This window comes from Fragaria vesca, linkage group LG1 (assembly GCF_000184155.1).
Source record: "Fragaria vesca subsp. vesca linkage group LG1, FraVesHawaii_1.0, whole genome shotgun sequence".
NCBI lineage: Eukaryota > Viridiplantae > Streptophyta > Magnoliopsida > Rosales > Rosaceae > Fragaria > Fragaria vesca.
Window position 1 is genome coordinate 9,492,581 of NC_020491.1, and position 20,519 is coordinate 9,513,099.

The 20,519-nt window shown below is 38.5% G+C and overlaps 4 protein-coding genes across 4 annotated transcripts; all 4 read right to left on the reverse strand.

The window, feature by feature from the left end:
• Positions 1 to 618: 618 nt before the first annotated feature.
• On the reverse strand, positions 619 to 3,459 carry LOC101291574 (proline-rich receptor-like protein kinase PERK4-like). Its single transcript, XM_004289097.1, has 8 exons — positions 2,823 to 3,459; positions 2,115 to 2,648; positions 1,907 to 1,996; positions 1,719 to 1,789; positions 1,522 to 1,598; positions 1,284 to 1,428; positions 989 to 1,150; positions 619 to 867 (listed from the first exon to the last, which is right to left on the reverse strand). The coding sequence occupies exons 1-8, from the start codon at positions 3,457 to 3,459 to the stop codon at positions 619 to 621; spliced, it is 1,965 nt and encodes a 654-aa protein (XP_004289145.1).
• Positions 3,460 to 5,204: 1,745 nt separating this feature from the next.
• On the reverse strand, positions 5,205 to 7,958 carry LOC101305105. The gene is made up of 3 exons (XM_004287860.1): positions 7,928 to 7,958; positions 6,936 to 7,366; positions 5,205 to 6,645 (listed from the first exon to the last, which is right to left on the reverse strand). Exons 2-3 carry the CDS (start codon positions 7,335 to 7,337, stop codon positions 5,500 to 5,502), a joined length of 1,548 nt encoding a protein of 515 aa, XP_004287908.1. The 5' UTR covers positions 7,338 to 7,366; positions 7,928 to 7,958; the 3' UTR covers positions 5,205 to 5,499.
• Positions 7,959 to 10,184: 2,226 nt separating this feature from the next.
• LOC101291870 (F-box protein At5g07610-like) lies at positions 10,185 to 11,996 on the reverse strand. The gene is made up of 2 exons (XM_004289098.1): positions 11,859 to 11,996; positions 10,185 to 11,405 (listed from the first exon to the last, which is right to left on the reverse strand). Exons 1-2 carry the CDS (start codon positions 11,994 to 11,996, stop codon positions 10,185 to 10,187), a joined length of 1,359 nt encoding a protein of 452 aa, XP_004289146.1.
• Positions 11,997 to 13,254: 1,258 nt separating this feature from the next.
• On the reverse strand, positions 13,255 to 15,400 carry LOC101305402 (F-box protein At5g07610-like). Its single transcript, XM_004287861.1, has 2 exons — positions 15,283 to 15,400; positions 13,255 to 14,621 (listed from the first exon to the last, which is right to left on the reverse strand). The coding sequence occupies exon 2, from the start codon at positions 14,615 to 14,617 to the stop codon at positions 13,520 to 13,522; it is 1,098 nt and encodes a 365-aa protein (XP_004287909.1). The 5' UTR covers positions 14,618 to 14,621; positions 15,283 to 15,400; the 3' UTR covers positions 13,255 to 13,519.
• Positions 15,401 to 20,519: the final 5,119 nt, after the last annotated feature.

Below are 20,519 nucleotides of genomic sequence, written 5' to 3' on the forward strand. Positions count from 1 at the left end.
GGTCATTTAGCTTACCTATAAAATCTCAATAGAAATATAAAACAATAGGGTGTGTATTAAGAGATTAGGGGTGTGTATTTAAAATTTCTCAATTTGATATGGCTAAATAATTTTATGTTTGGTTAAAAAAAACAAAAACATTTGAAGAATTGAAGGGGCTTAGAGTTTTCCAAAAATGATGTTATATACATACGTGATACATATAATTTTATATATATTTATTTATTTTATTGAGTAAAAATAATGAAATATATAAGGTAATTTATGATACAAAGAAACTATCTACTTATCTCCAAACCAAATTGTATTTATACGGATTTAGGTACAAATCCATATGTGTATCAAAGATGTAAGATTAATCAAACTAACCATCAAGATTTGGGTCATTCCAAGCCATTTAGGCCCCTTATACATGCATATATTTCCTAAGCACAAATGGATGGCACTGCCCCCAAATCCCACTCCAAATCCTCAAATATCTCTCACCCTTCCTTTAATCCTAAACCCCAAACTTGAATAGCAAATTAGAACCAGTGACCCTAGATCATGAATTGCTTCCTTTTGTTTCCTCATCCATCTTAACCAAAAGTTTCCTCTTTGGGAGTGACCAGGCTAGGCTCAGAGCCTTGGTGGCTTTTGTGCCGCAGGGGTGCTCATTTCTGAGGAGTCCGTACTGTTACCGAACTCACTGCTGTCCTGGCTCGCAAGGGCTAACTTTCTAAACTTATTCATGTCGGCATTGTATGCCTGTGTGTCATAGTCAGACCCTCCACCAATTGCTGCCGGATTGATCATAATGGTCTGGCCTGGTTTTACCCCCTCGTTTAAGTCCTCCAACGACACATCTCCTTCCAACGCGCGTACGATCTGTTACACACAAAACACATTTTTGCATTAGCAATCTCGCTTCGTGTAGCTTGAATACATGTTACGTTATTAGATTGTTCATGAACCGAGATAACATGCATATTTTGGTTGAGGTACGCACCTGGCTCATCTTTGGGCGTCGTTTGGCAGAGTGACGGATACTAGCAGCAGCACAGGCGACCATGCGTGCCATTTCTTCTTTGTTGAAGGTGTTGTCCAAGCGGATATCCACCAACTCTGTATAGTTGCCATCCTCTAGTGCACGAGTGAGAAGTGGTCGAGCCTGTGTGATCACATAGAAGAAATTTTAAAGGATTCAGCTAGCTGGAGTAGTCAGATCTAACTACGATGAGTCGAATTCTTGGTTCCTTCGAATGTAACAAAAGAAATTTGACAAAGAGAAATAATGTACATACCCAGTCCACTAAGCTGTCTTCCATGGCGTTCGAAGGATCAACCGGTCGCTTTCCGGTTATAAGTTCCAAGAGCATGACTCCAAATGAGAAGACATCGGACTTCTCTGTCAACTTTCCACTTGATGCATATTCTGGAGCCAAATACCTGCATTCATTTACATACAGAACCAGAATTAGTTATACTATAAGATTGAGTACAATGTTACAACAAATTAAGCACAATTTCGTAATCGCTTACCCGAAAGTACCCATAACTCGTGTAGAAACATGGGTGTAGTTGTCAGAAGACAGCTTAGCCAACCCAAAATCAGCAACCTGGGAATTGATGAAGAACAAGTTATAAGGATGATCATAAGCGATTAATCGAATATCGAATATATATTTATCAATCATCAGCTACGTTAATTGGGAAATGATTTACTCAATCTTAATTACCATGGCTTCATAGTTGTTATCCAGGAGAATATTAGCAGATTTGATATCACGATGAATGATCTTGGGATGGCCTGCAATGCATTTTAAATAAATGGGACATATTAAGAGTTCAAACACTAGGTTTTTTTTTTTTTTGTAGAAGAGTTCAAACACTAAGCTAGTGAGAGGGTAGCTCAGAAATTGCTTACAGTCCTCGTGAAGGTAGGCAAGCCCTTTAGCAGACCCAGTTGCGATCCGAAGCCTAGTTGCCCAATCCATTGGTGCTGGAAGTCCTTTGCCTGCAACACAATTTTGTATCTATTAGTTGATGACATTATAATTTTTTTTTAACCCTAAAGTGAATGTAGCAAGGCCTAGTATGCATGTTTGGTTTAGCAACGTAGGTAATGATCTCACCATGCAAATGGTGTTCCATGGTTGAATTGGGAACGAACTCATAGACCAACAATCTATGTTCACCGGAAATGCAATAGCCGACCAATGACACAAGATGGCGGTGATGAACTCGGCTAATGATCTCGACCTCTGCTGCGAATTCCCGTTCTCCTTGGCCGCTACCAATCTTGAGACTCTTCACCGCAACCTCTTTTCCGCTAGGGAGGACACCCTTGTGCACATACCCGAAACCGCCTTGGCCCAACAAATTGGCTTGTGAGAACCCGTTGGTAGCGTTTGCTAGCTCCTCATAAGTGAAGGTGTTCTTGTTGAACCCACCGAGTGACATGTTTGGTGAGGGCGGTGGCAAGGGCGGTCCATGGAGTCCCGAGAAATTCGTGCTCATTTCACCACTCATCATCGGAGGAGGCGGTGAAGGCCAGGCACCACCACTACCACCATTACCAGCTGCTTGGTTTAGCCTGACCACATGGTCTCCTTGTGCCGCACTCATGTTCCAAGTGTGTTGCTGTGAGTTGTAGTATGCACCACCACCTACATAATTGGAAGCAACAAAGCAATCGGTCTTACTTTCAATAGTGACACAAATGGATTTTGATTTTTGTTGTACTTGTTTTTGATTGCTACATTAATAGTTACGAGTAACAAATTTTAGGGCATCAATTCATTAATATTGTAACCCCACAAACATTGGTTTGCCATACGTACCTTTGGTAGGATCTCCATAATACTGCATATGGTCATTCTTTCTCCTCTTCCTTCTGACGCAAAGGACACAAATGACGGCCATTAGAAGAACTATTACTCCGGTGCCGATCCCTACTCCTATTACCACCCCTTTATCGGAATTACTGCCGTCGGAAGGTGGTGTCACTGCAGTGGAGGTAGGGGATTTTGTAGCAGAATGTGGGGGAGGGGGTGGCACATGGACAGCCGGAACACCAGGAGCACTTTGTTTAGGTGGCGAAGGAGAGGCGGTGCTACCATCTGGGGTGGCCGGAGTGGCAGGAGTGGCCGGAGTGCCCTGATTGCTTGGAGGAGAGGGAGTGGCTGGAGTGGCCGGAGGTGACTGCCCGTTCTTCGGTGAAGGAGGAGGAGAGGACTGCTGGGACGACGAGTCATCCTGCTTCGGGGGAGGCGGTGAGGGCGAGTCATTCTTTGGTGAAGGAGGAGGAGACGAAGGTGGTGGTGAGGATGGTGGAGGGGAAGATGGTGGCGGTGACTGGTTTTTCGGAGGAGAGGAAGGCGCCGGTGAATTATTCTTTGGTGGGGATGAGGAGTTGGAGGAGGAGTTATCTGATGGCGGTGAAGGTGAAGAATCCGGTGATGGAGAATCAGAAGACATATTTAGTCAGAACCTCCGGCCGAGGCCTATTCCAGACTATTTATGTGGTGGCCGGAAACCTCACCTCTCCCGGTAACTACTCGTCTTAATGATTTGATTCAAGACCCCTGAACATGTTAAGGGAATCGATTAAACCTAGCTTCATATCATATGTATATAAATCAACTAAACTAATTGCATCAAGAAGTGAGATAACCTAGCTAGCTAACCCCATGCATGCATGCATGGTGTTCTTGATTTGCTTAATTGTGTAACTAGTTTATGAAATAAAAGCAAACTAAAATGATAGTTGAGATTCGAAAATAGGATATTGAAGGAAGAAAATATTAGGGTGGTGTTCAAGTACCTGGAGATCAATGAAAGGAGGTAGGAGGAGGCTAGGGTTGTTTTTTTTTTTCTCTCAATGGAAAGAGAAAGAAGAGAGCTGTGTCCTTGCCATTGCCTCCTACAAAGCAGGAACTTTCTTTCACCTCTCTTCTCTCTCTCCCTCTTTCTCTTTCTCGTTTCTCTTTTTTTCTCTCTCTAAGGCTGCTATCTTTTGTGCGTGCCTCCCCTTACTTAGATTAAGTTGGTTAGTTGCTTTTACCATTTCCTGTCCCATAACCTCGCTGGAGCTCCATGTAATTTTACCTGGGGATGTTATTTGCCTCATGAATTAGAACCAGAAGATATAAACTTCAAATATAGACATTCCTCCTCCTTGGGCGCTTGTGTTTACACTTGTGCGTAACAGCATCGCAGCTTGAGGAGACAACTTACTATTATGTAAAAACAGCATGTACATTCAGCTGTCAAGAATTTTAGACCATAATAACTTGGTGCCAAAAATAGCAAGTAGCTAGATATATCCATCTGTATGGGATATTTATGTTATTTTGAACCCGTCAAGTGCTTGTCATATCGCGCATCGTATACTAACGTATCAATTTGTCACATCATTTGGTACCAATATCTTTCATCTACTGAATTGGTTGTCCAATAATCCTGGCACTGTTAAAATTTGTGGAAACAGAAAAGGTGCCATTTTCATGATCGATTTGTTAGCTTCTTCGTTTTAGCTAATTGTAGATTTTTATCTTGTGAAAGAATCAACGTATACAAATGCGTTTTTGTATTCTCCATAACCAGGGAGTTGACAGAAAAGGCCACAGATGGCTCGGAAGTTTGCTTGTGAACCAAGAAAGGCGAGGCAATCCAGTAACCTACTTGTTTGCTACAGCTAACAGCACTTCTGAACCTGCAAAGTACTTTGGCTCGAAGTAAAGGAACAACGTGCTGCGCTGTAACTTAACACAGAAATACCAAAACCCAACACCTTGAAGAAACAACAAAGGAGGACAGAAATGGCAGGATAGAAACCAAAGAATCTATAAAAGCAAACAAAAAAGCTATGATCGATATTTATGTAATGACTAGCACCATTGCGATGAAGAAGAGAAAAGACAGTTGCTGGCAAGGCTGAAAAGGAAGGAGACTATATAGTTATAAGCTAGGTGGGCTAATTAGCAATAAGCATACTGGGTTTGCTTAAGGCTGAACTTCTGTACCTGCAAATAGTTCAACCTGTGTAAAACCTAAAACAACTACTATGCTCAAAGCCACTAGCTAGGACTACCAAGCATTATCAAGTATCAACCCTGCACATCTTTAGCAAAAAACACAATCGATTTCATCATCCATGGAAATGCTTCTCACAAGTGGCCATTACTGTACAATTAATCACAGGTTTTCATCAACAAGTACTAGAAAAATGCAAAGTACTTTTATATATACACCATTAAACGTTCATCATTTGATAGTTATTCACAAACCCAGTTATGTTTTCATGATCTGAACATATCTAGACATCAAAACCCAGAAAGAAAATTATGACCTTAAACAAGTTCCAAAATACGCACTCCTTCACAAACTTGCAAGAAGTTCCAATATGAACTTGCAAACCAAGAATCCTAAAATCAACAGATAGTCAAGATTGAGAGACAGGCTGCCGCTGGGGATTGAGAGACTCTAAGCTAGCTTAGTTGCAGGATCCAATGCCGCTCATGGGTGATTGACTTGTACCAGGCTGTTCACATATGGAAGATAACCCGCATATCCAGCACTAGTCCCAATATAACTCTGTATGATATCAGCCTTCTCTGCTTTCACATGATAAGCAATCAATTTCATTCCAAGAAGCACGATCACCACATCATCATTCACACAAGCCAAAGCCCTCAACTCTTCATCATAATTGGTGAAAATACCATCCGCAAGTCGAATTATGTGCTTCAGTTTCATGTCCATATCACCATAGATCTTTAATGTGTATACAGAGTCTTCCAGAACAGGCAGAATATAACACAGCTCGCCATACATCACTGCCATAACACCGTGTGGTCCACTGCGGCAAGGGAGCGGCAAAATACCGTATTGCTCCTCCTTCAGATTAAAAGCCAAAATTGTGCCAGCAAGAGTTTCCCAGAAGACCATTCCCTTCAGAAAGAGCCCATGACCTGTCAAATGCAGAGCATCAATCTCACAGCATTCTGTCTTTGAGCGTTTCCAATAGCGCGACCTTGAAGAGTATATATCAAAACAGATCACCGGCTGATCAGGTAAAGAGAAGGCACACACAAGTTGAAAATGTTCTGCAAATTCAAGCACAGAGGTCTCAAAAGCTAGTGCAAGGACTGATTCAGGTCCATGATAGATCTTGGTGAGCACTGATGTCCCTGATTCAGGTTCATAATTTTTGGGAAGCACTGTCCATTGCTTGTTCACAGGATTGCAAATGTAGTAAGTATTTTCTCCATCGCAGCTTTCACAGCAGAGCAGGCCATTACAAGTAGTCCTTACAGTAATTGATTCAGGCAAGAAATCAAGGGAAGGATTAGGAATGCCATATGCATCTCTGTTGAGTGAGACAAAAGAAGGCTTTTCCCCAGGAAGTTGACTGAAAAAACCAGAGATATCCCGGAAGGAGTGAGCCTGCTTGTGAATGAAGAATGGGGTGGAAATCCACTTATCCCACTGTTTGCCAACGCTTCTGAACCTGCAAAGTGTTTTGGCAGGGAGGAAAGGAAGAACATACTCCATTGTCACATCATTGATGTCAATATTCTCACTGGCCTTCTTCTCTCCAGAAAATTCATAGCAATCATCTCCACAAACATGGCCAATTCTTTTACATGGATACCTGTGAAACTGCAATAAAACAAGACAAGATTGAGATGAACTCGAGAGAAGAGGATAAAAGTTATCAAATGAACATCTGGTCACATGAACAATCACAAAGCCTCGCAATCAACTTCTATCAAAGAAAACATCAAAATCTGGGTCCTATTGAGTTTGCCGCACATACAAGAATGTAATGTCATATGGAATCAATTTACAAAATCAGGCAGACAGCAATATAAACTTATATTTAATATGAAAAAGCATCTCTCACATATAACACAGCCACAACCAAACATAGGTTATTCAGAATTACATACCTCATTGGTAGCCACATATTTTCTATTCCCCAGTGATCCACTACAATCCAATAGAACTTCTACAGACTCAGAACTAGAATAATCCACAAGCTTCTTCAATTGGTGTCTGCTTTCACCAAACAGAACTTCATCAGAGTCAGTACTCACACTACTGTTATCATCTTCACTCTTCTCCAACTGCTGCTGGCTATCACAAAATTGATCATCTTCAGAATCACAACTCTTAACATCATTTACAACCTTCTCCAACTCATTTTGGCTTTCCCCAAATAGATCTTCACCAGAATCAGTACTCACACAGTCTTCACTCACAATGACAAAACTCTCAGAATCACTACCCACAGAAGTGCCTTCACTCAGAAGGACAAAGCTACTGTCAGAATCCGAATCCGCATCAGCCATGATTAAACTCCTCAAAAGTCTCCAGTAATCTGAAATGAACAAGTTTAGATCAAGAAAACTCCATCACCCAAATTTCTATGACAACATGCTTCTACATATCTCACAAATTTCTTCCTTAAAAAAGAAAATTTTAAATCAAAACTCACATTCACCCTCAAAATAGGAAAGCGCCTAAATCTTCATCAATCAAAAAGGAAAAAATAAAATAAAAAAATCCTAATCTTCAACAATGGTTACTTGGCACCAAAGAAACCCAGCGCAATATCCAAATGAAATCATCATATATTCATTAAATTGCACAAAAAGTTATCAAGAAAAGAACAAATCTTTAACCCACATTTACATAAGCGTAAAAAACAGGGGAATTACCAAAAGGGGGAAATTCATAAAACCAACACAGAAAGCCTAAATTGATTTCAGAATTCAAATTCACACTTCAAATTCCACCAATTCAATTTCTAACTATCTAAGCAATCAAACGAATCCGAATAACAAAATGAAAGAAACAAAAAAAATTACAGAGCAAGAACAGAGAGGCAGGGTCTTGAAAAGCCCAAAGCAAATCGGAAACTGATCAAAAAGATTCTCACCTAACAGAGCCAAGAAACGATCGGAAACCAAACGAAACACTAATTGAGTCGAATTTCAAGAATCGAAAACCCTAAAAGATTCGAGGTGTTCGTCAAAGCCAAATGAAAAGACAGTAAAGAATTCCGGATTAACGGCGAAAATGAAACCGGAAGGATCGCCGAAGAAGCGTACCTGGGAATCGGAGAGCGGCGGCCGGAGATTGAAGGCGGGAGAATCGGAAGAGAGAGAGAGAGAGAGAGAGAGGCGGAAGTGAAGAGGGAGAGAGAGCAGTTTCAAAGTGAAGCACGATGATCTGTGTTAGGGAATCTGGGAGACTGAGACTTTTGGGGGTTTATATGGAGATGAGGGACACGTGGATGCGAGTGATTGGTTTTGTGTCGTTGCAGAGTCGTCTCCTGGTCAATGGTTTGGTTCCTTCCTTGAGTTTCAAGTTTATGGTTTTGCCGAGTGCGAGATTCTAGCCTAGTTGATTAGTATTCCAAAATTTAAATCAAACGCTAGAAAGAAATATATATACCAAAAAATAAATAAATAATTACATTGAGACTGTTCAATAATTCTGAAAGACATGAAGATCATATACCCAACAACCTCTAAAATAGTAAAGCATTACAAACAAATACAAGATGTCTGATAAGAAAAAAATATATATTTTCAGTACACGACGTGTATTTTCACATACATACATAGATAGTCAAGATTAGAAGAAATAATATAGAAACATGGTGGTCAAACATATGAATTGTTATAAACGGTTAAGATTGTATTGTGTAAATACACGTCGCACATACAAAAATTTCCGTGAAAAAATAATATTTGCAATTCAATGTAGATTATTTCTAGTTTGATTTTGCACTGATCATATAGTTTGAGAATAACGTACAATATAGATAGTTTGGATTGTCAAGCTTATATTTTAAGAGACGATATTCGATTTTTTACAAAGTGGGGGTGTCTCTAGCTATCAGATAAGACAACATTCATTTTCTAAGTCGACTTTATTTTTTATTTTTTTTTAAAATTTATTAATAACTCACATACCTTATATGTCAATGAAGTTTGAACTCATGATCTCAAAGTTGTTAATTAAACACCTTAACCAACCAAATCACAGCTCACCGACATCATTTTCTAAGTCGACTTAAGCCTTAAGGTTATCATAATTATCAAGTTGATAAGGCAGACAAGGGTATATAATAGTTAACAGTATTGGCTTTTTTTTGGCCCCTTTTTCATGTTTTATCTTACTTTGTCTACTCGTCTCCCATTCTTTCCACCTCCACCGCACATCTTCAACAACGTCAAACCAACCACATTCAGGTGTCCAGCAACAACATTTGGTGCCTCCGGTGACCTTTTTCACATTTTGACCGGTTGGATTTAAATAAACAATGGTCCTTTTTTTCTTTTCTTTTTCTTTTAATGAAACTCTCAAAAGTCTTCTTATTCTTCCTGGCATAGTCCGGCAATATCTAAGTTGATATGTTGGTCAAAATTGTTTTTGTCACCATGGCGATCTTGTCAATAAGCTATTCACATCAGTCAATTTCATTCCAAGAACTATGATTTTCGGGAATAGCAATGCTACAAATTTGTATCATTTAGTTAACGACGTACATTATAAATCCCCGGCCGGCCACAAGGGCACCAGTCAAGGAAGAGCCCATTTAATTCCGGCCAGCAACCTCCTCATATGTCAGTTGCTGATAAAGTTGAACAACTTTCCTAAACAAAACTATAGAACCATACATTGGACCTCGCTATAGAGACCTCGCATCTTCCCAGTTAGGAAGATTGTGACTAAATCTCAATTTCACTCAACATTTTCTACTTTCAGTATTTTGAGAAGGGAAATATAGTTGTAGTTGAACAAGCTGAAAAGGGGGCAAATACAATCGAAAAGCTTCAGGTAATGATCAAAGAATTGAACCAGAAAACACAGAAAATGAAACTGATGTTTATCATTCATCATCCATCATTCAGCAAGGTTTTCATGATCTGAAACATTCAGGATTTACAGGCAGTCAAATACCAAGGACAAACTTTAGGACCATGAACCAAGTTCCAAGGGAGAACTTTCTCAAGCAGAAAAAGATGTTCTGAAATGAACTTGCAAACAAAGATTAAACAAGTTCCAAATAAGAACTTCCCAAACACTAAAGGAAAAGCTCTGAATTGAACTTGGCAATGACCCAATTTGAGGGGGGGGAAAGGTAATCAGCTGGAAGTACTGGAATACTGACAGTAAAAGGCTGTTCAGAGAGACTCCAGATAGGAATAAGAGGAACTAGGATCTTCAGATAGGAGGCTCGTTAAGTATGATGAACGTACATGAACGAGGCTGTTCACATAAGGAAGATACTTTGCAAATCCAGCATTGTAATCCGCACTGTAAGCACCAATCACGTTATGCCTTAGAGTTTGAACCGTCCAAGATTTCATATTATAAGCAATCACTCTATCTTCGACAAGGATTATTACAGTATCATCTTTCACACAAGCCAGAACCCTTAGCAAACCACGATGAGCACGTGAAACAAAACCAAGTTGAGCACGAGAAAGAAAACCAAGATCAAGAAGAACTATATGCTTGAGATTCATATCCAAATCACCATAGATTTCCAAGGTGTAATCATTGCCTTCTCTAACAGGAAGAATATAGCACAGTTCACCACGCATCTCTGTTAAAACTCCTTTCAGTCCACTGTTGGGAGGGAGTGACAGAATTCCATAGTGCTCCTCCTTCAAGTCAAAAGCCAGAATGGCCCCAGCAAAAGTTTCCCAAAAGACTACACCCTTCAGAAAGATTCCATCCCCAGTCAACTTCAAGGCATCTACCTCAGAACACATAGTCTCAGCGAGTCTCCAGGAGCTTGACCTTGAAGAGTAAATCTCAAAACGGATAACTGGTTCATCAGTTAAACATAGAGAAACTGCACACACAAGTTCAAAATGTGCTGCAAAGTTTAGTGCTGAAGGCTCAAAGGCTAGTGCCAAGGCTGATTGATCAGGTCCATGATAAAGGATTGGTTCTGGAAGCACTTTCCATTCCTCATTCACAGGGTTACAAATATAGTATCTATTTTGTTCAAAACTGTTTTGGCAGCAGAGCAGACCCTTGCAAGCAGTTCTGATAGTAACAGGCTGAGGCAAGAAACGGAGGGATGGACTAGGAATGCCATAAGCATTTCTATCAAGTGAGATGAAGGAAGGCTTATCACCAGGGAGTTGACAAAAAAGACCAGAGATGTCTCGGAAGGAGTGAGTTTGCTGGTGGGCGAAAAAGGGTTTGTTAATCAACTTATCCCACTCCTTGCTAACAGTTTTGAATCTGCAAAGCGACTTGGCAGGGAGGAAATAAAGAGCATGATCCATTACTACATCTTGGATCTCAATGTTCTGCTTAAACCTTTTGTGTGGAAATTCATCATAAGGAACATAAACAGGAGCGGTTCTTTTGCGAGATTCTCTGTCAAGCTGCAATAAGGAATCAAAACATCAAGATGCATACAAGAAGAAAACACAATTGAAACAGTACTCCTATAAAAAATGAAAAAGCAAAAAAGGAAAAACAATTAAATGCAACTCATCCAGAGACTCTCTTCTCATGAATTATTTTTGCAAAAGACATCTAGGCCAAAAATATGACCTCTAGCAGATTGCTTGGTTTAGTTGATCCTAAAGGAGCTAAAAATGCGAGCAGTATAAACTAAAGGACATTTTGGTATCCAAGAAATAGATACCATTTCTAACTAAGGATTTCAATTGTTCCGGAGCATGGACTGTGAAATCAACCATATAAAGCTTAGCAGTTATGTACATAAATAACAGAAGAACATCTGCCAAAGCCTCCCACATCCCAAAATTAAACTACAGCCAATCCATGTATTTCATTTCAGTAAAAATAACAGCAATGTTCCGAGGACATACCACATCAGAGCGATCCACCACTTTGAGCTCATTTGAAGACTGTATATGCTGTTCTGCGATGTCATCAAACAAATCTTCCTCAAAATCATTGTCCACAAGATTGTCATTATCAACGGGATGCCCCTCAGAACTCGCCATAACTGCAAAATGACAACAGATTTATGGCGAGTTTGAAGGAGAGTTTCCCATAAATACAGTGACCAAATGACAACAAATTTAATTTGTAACATTCAAAGACTGAACAATGATCACTCAAAAAAGATAAATGGTTTTCAAATAACAGATAAACCAAACCCTATGTTTGCTTGACACAAAAGAAATCCCCAAAAACCGCTAATCCGGAAACAGAACATACAGAGAATCAGATTTTGGTGGTAATCCTATCACCAAAGATTTAAAAAGTGACCTAACTGAGATCTTGATCTACATCATCTCAAATCTTGGACAAATTGGTAAAAATTCCAACATGGGTTTCATGATTTGACACCAAAGATTCAGTCTTTTTTTTTTTCTAAGAATCAAATTCAAACTGCAAACACATTCATCAAATATCCCATTTTTTAAATTCCTTTGGCCTTTTCAATTTTCAGTAACAAAACAATTCAAGAGAATCGAAAATTGAACAAAACAGAGGCGTCTAAAAAAACCCAGAACAGATTAGAGACAAACAAACCCAAACCCAAAAACGAGCAAATGATTCATAGAAACATAGAGAAAACCAAAACGAAAACCCTTAAAGATTCAACCTTTAACAATTTAGAGAAATAATAATAATTCAAAAACAGAGAAGCGCGTGTCGTTTAAGCGAATTCTACGACTGAAAAATCAAAAAAGAAAGAGAAACGCACCGTCGTAGGGGGTGAGGGAGGCGACCGGAGACCGAATGCGGCGGTGGATTTGGGGCGAGGGAGGCGGAGAGAGTGTGAATTCACGGTTGAGAGAGCAGTTGAAGTGAGCCAGAGGATCAGACTAACAAGGGTTTGGGTATATGTAGGATTACTATAACGTGGTGGACATGTGGGGGACTGTTATTGGGTAGAGATGAGAATGGCGGTAGCGCGAGAAAATGTTGGCGTGGGGGTCAAGTCTCAAGTTCCGGGAAATTATATACGTGGAGAAGTTTAAAATGTAACAAATCATCATTATCCATTTATATAAAATAAAAACATTCAAAAAGGACTCTGTAATTTCCATTATTTACGAGACTATAGGGTGTGCACATCACTTTCATATTCGATACAATGTGGATAATTTAGATTAGATGAAATTAACACGTATGCATAATTTAGATTAGATGAAATTAACATGGTGATCTCCACACATGCCTAAGATTTATCGGGAAAAAAAAAAAAACTAATTTTGACACAACTCACACAAGTAGACTTTAAAGTAGATTATTGAAGATCCACAGACATCGCAGCTACAATACTAATTTAAAAGCTCAAGTGAACTGAATCCCAGTATCACAACATATCAAGCACCATGACCCCAAAAGACAAGCAGTTGAGGAGTACCAACTCATGGACGTTAGATAGCCATGAAAATAAAAGCATAACTAGAAAATGAAGCAATTAGTTCCAAACATAACCAACAATAACTACTAGTGTCTCTTCTTCAGGTTTGCACAATGGCAACATCAGAGTAGGATCGCCAAGAAGCAACTAGAGCTCCACGAGGCTGTTGACATGAGGAAAAAATATCCCTTGGTAAGACCCATCACACATATATATTGTTTCTTTAGTCCGCAGGTTGTATGCATAGAGTTTTGTCCCATTCCGGTACAACACCAGATTCCCACTTGCATGCAATAAACTACCCCTAGAACCGGGCGCTGAAGGTACTGGTGCAGGGTTAAGATTAACTGAAAGCTTTTGTGCCCATGCCTTGACCGAGCTGTGCATCTGCATTGTGTTTGTGTAAGCATTAGACAACACACTTACGGTTACTGCATTACCATGAGCCCTAGTCGAACAAAGCTTTCCATCCATCTCACCCATGACCGAATCAAAGTAACCATGGCTATAAAGGAGTTGTGCCCTCTCCATCTTCAGGTCAAAAGCAAGGATCCTACCAAGCGATGTGTGCCAATAGACTACGTCATTCGCATAAACACCGGATCTTGGCGAAACAGATCCACTGCCATAGTAAATCTCACCAGAAATTCTCCAAGACCCCTCCTTGGAGGAATAGATCTCAAATTCATGTCCTTTCTCAAAGTCGACTGATGGGAAAACACAGACCAGCTTGTACTCGGCCACAAAACTGAGCAAAGATGGCTCAAAGATGAGAACCAGAGCAGGGTCTCTTCCGTGGTCAGCAATTGGTTTAGGAAGCTTTTTCCACTGCTTAGTAACAGGATTGCAGATGTAGTAAGCCTTATAGCCTTCACGTCCCTGACAACAAAGCAGTCCATTGGAAGAAGCCCTTATGTCAACTGGCTCAGGTAAAAACTTCAGAGACGGGTCTGGAACACCATAGGCCGTGGAATCAAGAGAGACAAACGAAGGTACGGTTGATGGTGAGGAAACAAGAAAGAATCCCGAGATATCCGAAAAGCTAGTTGACTGCTTGTGGGCAAAAAAAGGAGATCTGATCTGGACCTTCCAGTCCTTGCAAACCCCATTGAACCTGAAAAGTGATTTGGCAGGCAGGAACGGGAGAGCATGATCCTTGATTATATCCTTCAGGTCCAGGTATATCATGCTGTTCTTGTTCGCTACCAACTCTTTTGCCCTCCTTGCTCGGTCCATTGCGCTCATTCACCTGCAATCAAATCATCCATCATTATTAGCAAGAAAGTCAAAATTACAGTGTTCACCTAAAGCACAATAACACAAAAACACATTTGTACATAGCAGCCATGTTACTCGAAGAAAAATATGTCAAATATTCTCCATACTCAGACAAAGCACTGATAACGTAACTCATAGTCAATTAACCTTGTTAAAAAACAACAATCACCGATCACGATACGCTTGATTATTCAAAAGTAGACAATGCACATTCCAGAATCTCACAGATGCCAAAATAGAGTGATTCCGAACCTCATCAACTCTTCACAGCCAATTTGCACAAACTCACAGAGCATATATAATCAAAAAAAAATAACCACAAAAAATTTCACACAGAATATGAATCAGAAAACAACACAAGGTCCTATCAAAATCCCCAAACCCCATGCAATGTGAAGAATCAACAACACAGAAAAACTACTCAAATTCACAGCAATCAAAACATCCAAGGCCACGCTAATACAATCAATAGGTACAATCAGCGACGATCGGACCTCAAAAACCCTAGAAAAATCGCGACGAGCAAAATCGAAGGAGTTAATCATGATCAACTGGCATGCATTGAAATCGATCGAATTGATGATTAAAGAAAAATCGAATTAAGGTGAGTGCGAGAGTGAGAGAGATCGTACCGATTGGGAGTGCGGCGGCGATCGGCGATTGGTGGAAGAGGGCTGAAGAGACGTGATGATGGAGACTCTTCGGTGTGAGAGAGAGAGAGACCCAGCTTGACTATAAGTCAATGTCCCTTTTGGAATTTTATGGGAGATTTTACATCTTCCGTGAAGGATAAGGATTTTCAATCATAATTGTAAATTCCTTTTATTTTAGTTTCTTACTACACAAGAATATTTAAGGGTGTGACTATTTTCATCCCACTAAATGCTCAGTTCACCTCACGCTTTATTTTTTACTTTTAATGTTCCGATTCTGCCCTTAACATTTTGAGAAAATATGGTTTTTATTTTCTTTCTTTTATTTTTCTCAATCTGATAAAATCTATATGTTCTCCTCAATCTCTTTCTTGAGTTTCTTCTTTACGATCATGAATATATATATATATATATGAAAGACTACATTTGAAGCTAGAAATAAAATAAAAACAAAAACAAACAATCTCACCACACTGTATAACCACCATGTTGAAGATTGAAGTGATTCTCAAATGTCCCAAATCTGATTTAAAAGATGTAGAGAATTGTTTTTTTCGATGTAAAGATGTAGAGAATTGTTTTTATTTGAATTTTACAAATTTTAATTTAATATTATATTTTCACAAAAATTCTTGATTGTGGGATTAGTATTGGAATATTTAGTTTAAAATTAGAAATATGGGTGAACAAAGTATTTGATGGGGTGGCAATAGCCGCACCCATATTTAATTGCATCCAATGGGGTTAGTCTAATGGAAGTATAGTAGGCTGTAAGTGGGACGAACACTGTAAAGATTTTTCTGATAATATGATGTCCTTGGTTCAAACCTCATCTTATGAAAAACATTCATTAAGAAGGGGGCATACCTTAAATTGCTCTCGACCCCGAAATGGTAACTCATCCGACCACCATTTTAATATTTAAACCCAAAGAATATTTAATTGCAGGAAAATATTCCTAATGATACTTAAATATTACAATCCTAATTAAATCGCATGAATCACGCCGACAAGATCTTTGAAATAGGTAATGTAACTAGGCTCGAACAACTCGTGTTCGGGTCATTTCAATTTGTTGGGCTTGTGTTCATAAGATAAATGACTCAAACTTGAATTTAATAGCTCGACAAAGAAACAAATCGAGTTTGAACTAAGATATATTCAGCTCGTTAGTAACTTAGTTTGTTAAAAATTATGAAAATTTTATAATACAAGTGAAAAATAATGCTATTCATACAAGTGATACAACCTATTTAGTTATTAATACACCGTAACTACTTCTATCTACAAAACTTTTTCGATTTTGCTTTATAATCGGTTTCCGTCTTAAAAAGGGTGTGGTTATCTACTTTGACTAGCTTGGGTGGTGGAGGAGACCAGACACGGGGTCGATATGTTGAGGAAGAAATAAGTCAACTCATTCAACCAAATACAGAGAGAGATTCGATTTCCGCCGATACACAAAGCTGCAAGTCTACTCTTCCAAAATCAATCTTACCAAACTCTTTTCAATGCCACTGCATGTGCCTTGCAACTCCAAATCCGCTTATCAAAGTGAACATGGATTCTGCATTTGTGTATCTCTAGCCTAGAGGGGAGCCAAACCAGTCTGTCTCCACCCAAAGGGCATAATACGATCTTCTCTGTTTTTTTTTTTTTGGTCTGTTGTTACTATTTATTAAATTGGGTTAACTATTAGTAAAAAAAGAAGTAATTTTTTTTTCTTCCTCGGAATGTAGAGCGATCAAATGGATCCCAAGATGACACTTCAAATTCTCTTGGTGTGAGGTTGATGGGCCAAGGATCCACAACTTCAGGTACTTACTCTGTGACGAATTGATGTATTCAAGTTCTGTATTTTTCAGTATGGCTTCTTTGTTCTTTCATCTAGTCCACTGTTAGTTCTTAATGCTGAATTGCTGATATGGTCTTTTGGGCAGAAGTGCTGAATTTGTTAAGATCTTGTAAACAAATGGATATTCTTCTCCATTAACACTCATACACAAGTATCCTGAGAATCAAATTCATCTTCATTTATGACATGCATTTTCTGTATTCGATCTTGTAAGTGCGAGTTATATAACTATCCTTTAATTTTATATTTTCACCACGCAAGTCTGCATGTTATATACTGTTGGAGCAAACTATGTGCCACTTCTGGTGATGAGTGTTGATGGATTTAAGAGGCGTGCTGCTTGTTTTATGTTTAGTTAAAAAGGGCAGCAGATGAATTTTCCTTTGTTGTTGTTTTGGTTTTTAATTCTGTTGAATGTTTTTAGTGATTCTTAGTCAGTTCATTGTTCATAATTTTGACTTGTATTGCATTTCTTGAAACTCATCAGCCATAGAATACTGATTAATATGTTATACCAGATATGAGATATCATTTGGTATCAGAGGTGCTTTAATGAATTCATCACTCATCTAGACTCTTGCTGAGTTCCTACCCAAAAATTGAAGTTTGAAGAAATAGTATTTATACTAATTAATCTTTTTATTTTATCGTTGGTTAGTCTCAGATACTGATTAGATATTTGGTCTCATAAGTTCACCTCTTAAGTATCTATTTTCATAGGATGTGCCAAACTTTAGCTGTTAACATAACCCAGTGCTCCATCCATATATACAAGTCTGATATTTGTCAAGTATCTTTCTCAAAATGTTAGGTTGAGATGCTGGAGTAGAGTAGAGATATTTTTTTCTTGTCTCACTCGCCCGTAATCTTTATTACCATTAGTCTATAACTTAATTGCATGATTATGACGACTGATTGTCATAGTCTCTCTTGCAGCCTCAGTTTCCTGTAACCTTGTGTTGGAACTTGATTAGTTTGTGAACTTACAAAATCATCCGCTCATATTGTACATAGCTGATAGTAGCTTTCGCCTTGAAGAGATTAATACTACGTATGTGCCAGGTTTTGTTAGCTTATGTCAGGTTGTTAGAGTTATAAAGGGGAGGGAATATGCTTATAATTCCCAGTCTATTTCAGTCCTTCAATATTGTTAATCTTATATTGGGAAAATTACTTCGTTTTGCACAGCATCCCAGATCTATAAAAGAAAGGTTCCGTACCATGCATATAATGCTTCCTGCAGCACAGGCCCTGCTAACTACGATTTCATATTTCTCCTTTATTGAATTCTATTGAAGCAATTTATCATGTGTTCCAGTTTTATTGGACTATTTGTTGATCGTTTCATATACAATGGGAGGTTAAGGTTTATATATACTTCTATCACATATGCCTAATCTATTTATGTGGATGTAAAGAACTCTCTGGAATAAAGGAAAGAGATTCACCAGTTTAATCTTTTAGTCACAGTAGACATTCAGTACTGATCACTGACTTTCTGGTCCTCTGGAATTGTGTTTGTCTTTACTTACAGGCAACATGGATGATCTTACAATGGGGCGTCAAGCTGTCCTGGTTCAATACTTGCGGTAACTTTACATAAGAGGCCTCATGTAATTGTGGGAACCCGTCCCTTGTGGGATCTTCTAAGTTATATGGCCGATATACTATCCTTTATCAGCCCTGTGTGATACCAGATCTGCAGCTTAGAGTATCAGAACAGTATCGGAAAGAGGTTGGTTCTCCTATCTTTCTTGGATATTTCCACTCCTGCAGCAGCTCGCATGGGTATTTATTGGTAACTGATGTTCTTGTTATAATGCCAAATTTGACCAAGGCTGCATGCTGGATAATTAGTGTTGGGGTTGGGGGGGGGGGGGGGGGGGGGGGTTGGTGGGGCTTGGGGTTTTTGGAAATAAATTGGACTCTGCATTGTCTAAAAGCCTAAATTGTGTTTTATCTCGGATCAAATCAGTAGAAATGCATATGTTAAACTCTATGCAGTGGCATATTTGAGGAATGTCTCTCAATAGGAGTAGAAGACTTACCGGTTAATGAACCTGCTGATTAACCTAAAGACTAAAAGATAGACATTGATCGATTCTTGGAGTCCTTGACTCCTTGTGGTATTCTCACAAGATAAGTTTTCAGGCCTCTATATATATCAGATTAAAGTCCCTTTGCTAGCTACGCAATTCATTAAGCAAACAGTCCCATTATGAGAGAAAGCAGTAGCATAGCGTAGAATGCTTTTACTGTGTTTGTGTTGCTGTTGTTTTTGTGTTTGTTGTGTTGCTGAGAAGGATGACCACAATCAGTGGAGCTGCAATTGACGCTGGTCCTTATGGTAATGCCATAGTTCAGTTAGGAAAACTTTAGAGGGATTTTCATATACACCTAATTTTGAAGAGTAATTTTAAATAAAACCCACATAATATTCTTATTTAATAGACATCTAAAATGTATCAATTATGATATATATTATGTCCTATTTTTTCTAAATTTTACACAATTGCCACCATTCAACGATAACATATAAATATAATATATAAACTTAATTGATGCTGTCTTAAATACCTTGATTATGAGTTTTTCTTCTAACACTAAAATTTTTCAATCAATTTACAATAATCATGTAGTTTTCTTTATTTTTTATGAAAAAATCTAGGTGAAAGGAATTCATTATCTAATCTATACATAAGGTAGAATATAATATAAATAAGAAATCTGATTAGAGTAAAATGAAGAAATTTTACACTGTCCGTAGGACCATTTGGCTTCTGACGTGGTCCTCTATTCTATTCAAATGTTAACATGCGGATTTCTATGATGAAAAACCAGTTTAGCTATTTTGATTTTTTAAACCCTAAACCCTAAACCCTATACCCTATACCCTACACCCTACACCCTACACCCTACACCCTACACCCTAAACTCTAAACCCTATACCCTAACCATATACCCTAAACCCTATACCTTAACCCTATACCCTAAACCCAATTTTGAGTTTCTTTTTTTTAGGTATATTATCATATCATGCCCTACTTAATAGGTATATTAGAAATATAAGTAGTTGAGAGTAAAATGTTCTCTCGATCAGGATTGGAAATGATATAATAATATACCTAAAAAGAAGAAAATTAATCAAAGAACAAAAACGTGTACCTTACAATTAGACATTTTTTAACTATAAAGAGACACCAAATGTGAGCTTAGGAATGAAAAAAATCATTCTATTACAAATGGCATACTTCTGTATATAACATATATATACACTCAAGTTAGTAATAACAAGGTAAGAAATTAAAGAATGTAATTGACTATGACAAAGTTAAATCAAACTAAATTTTAGCTCAGTATT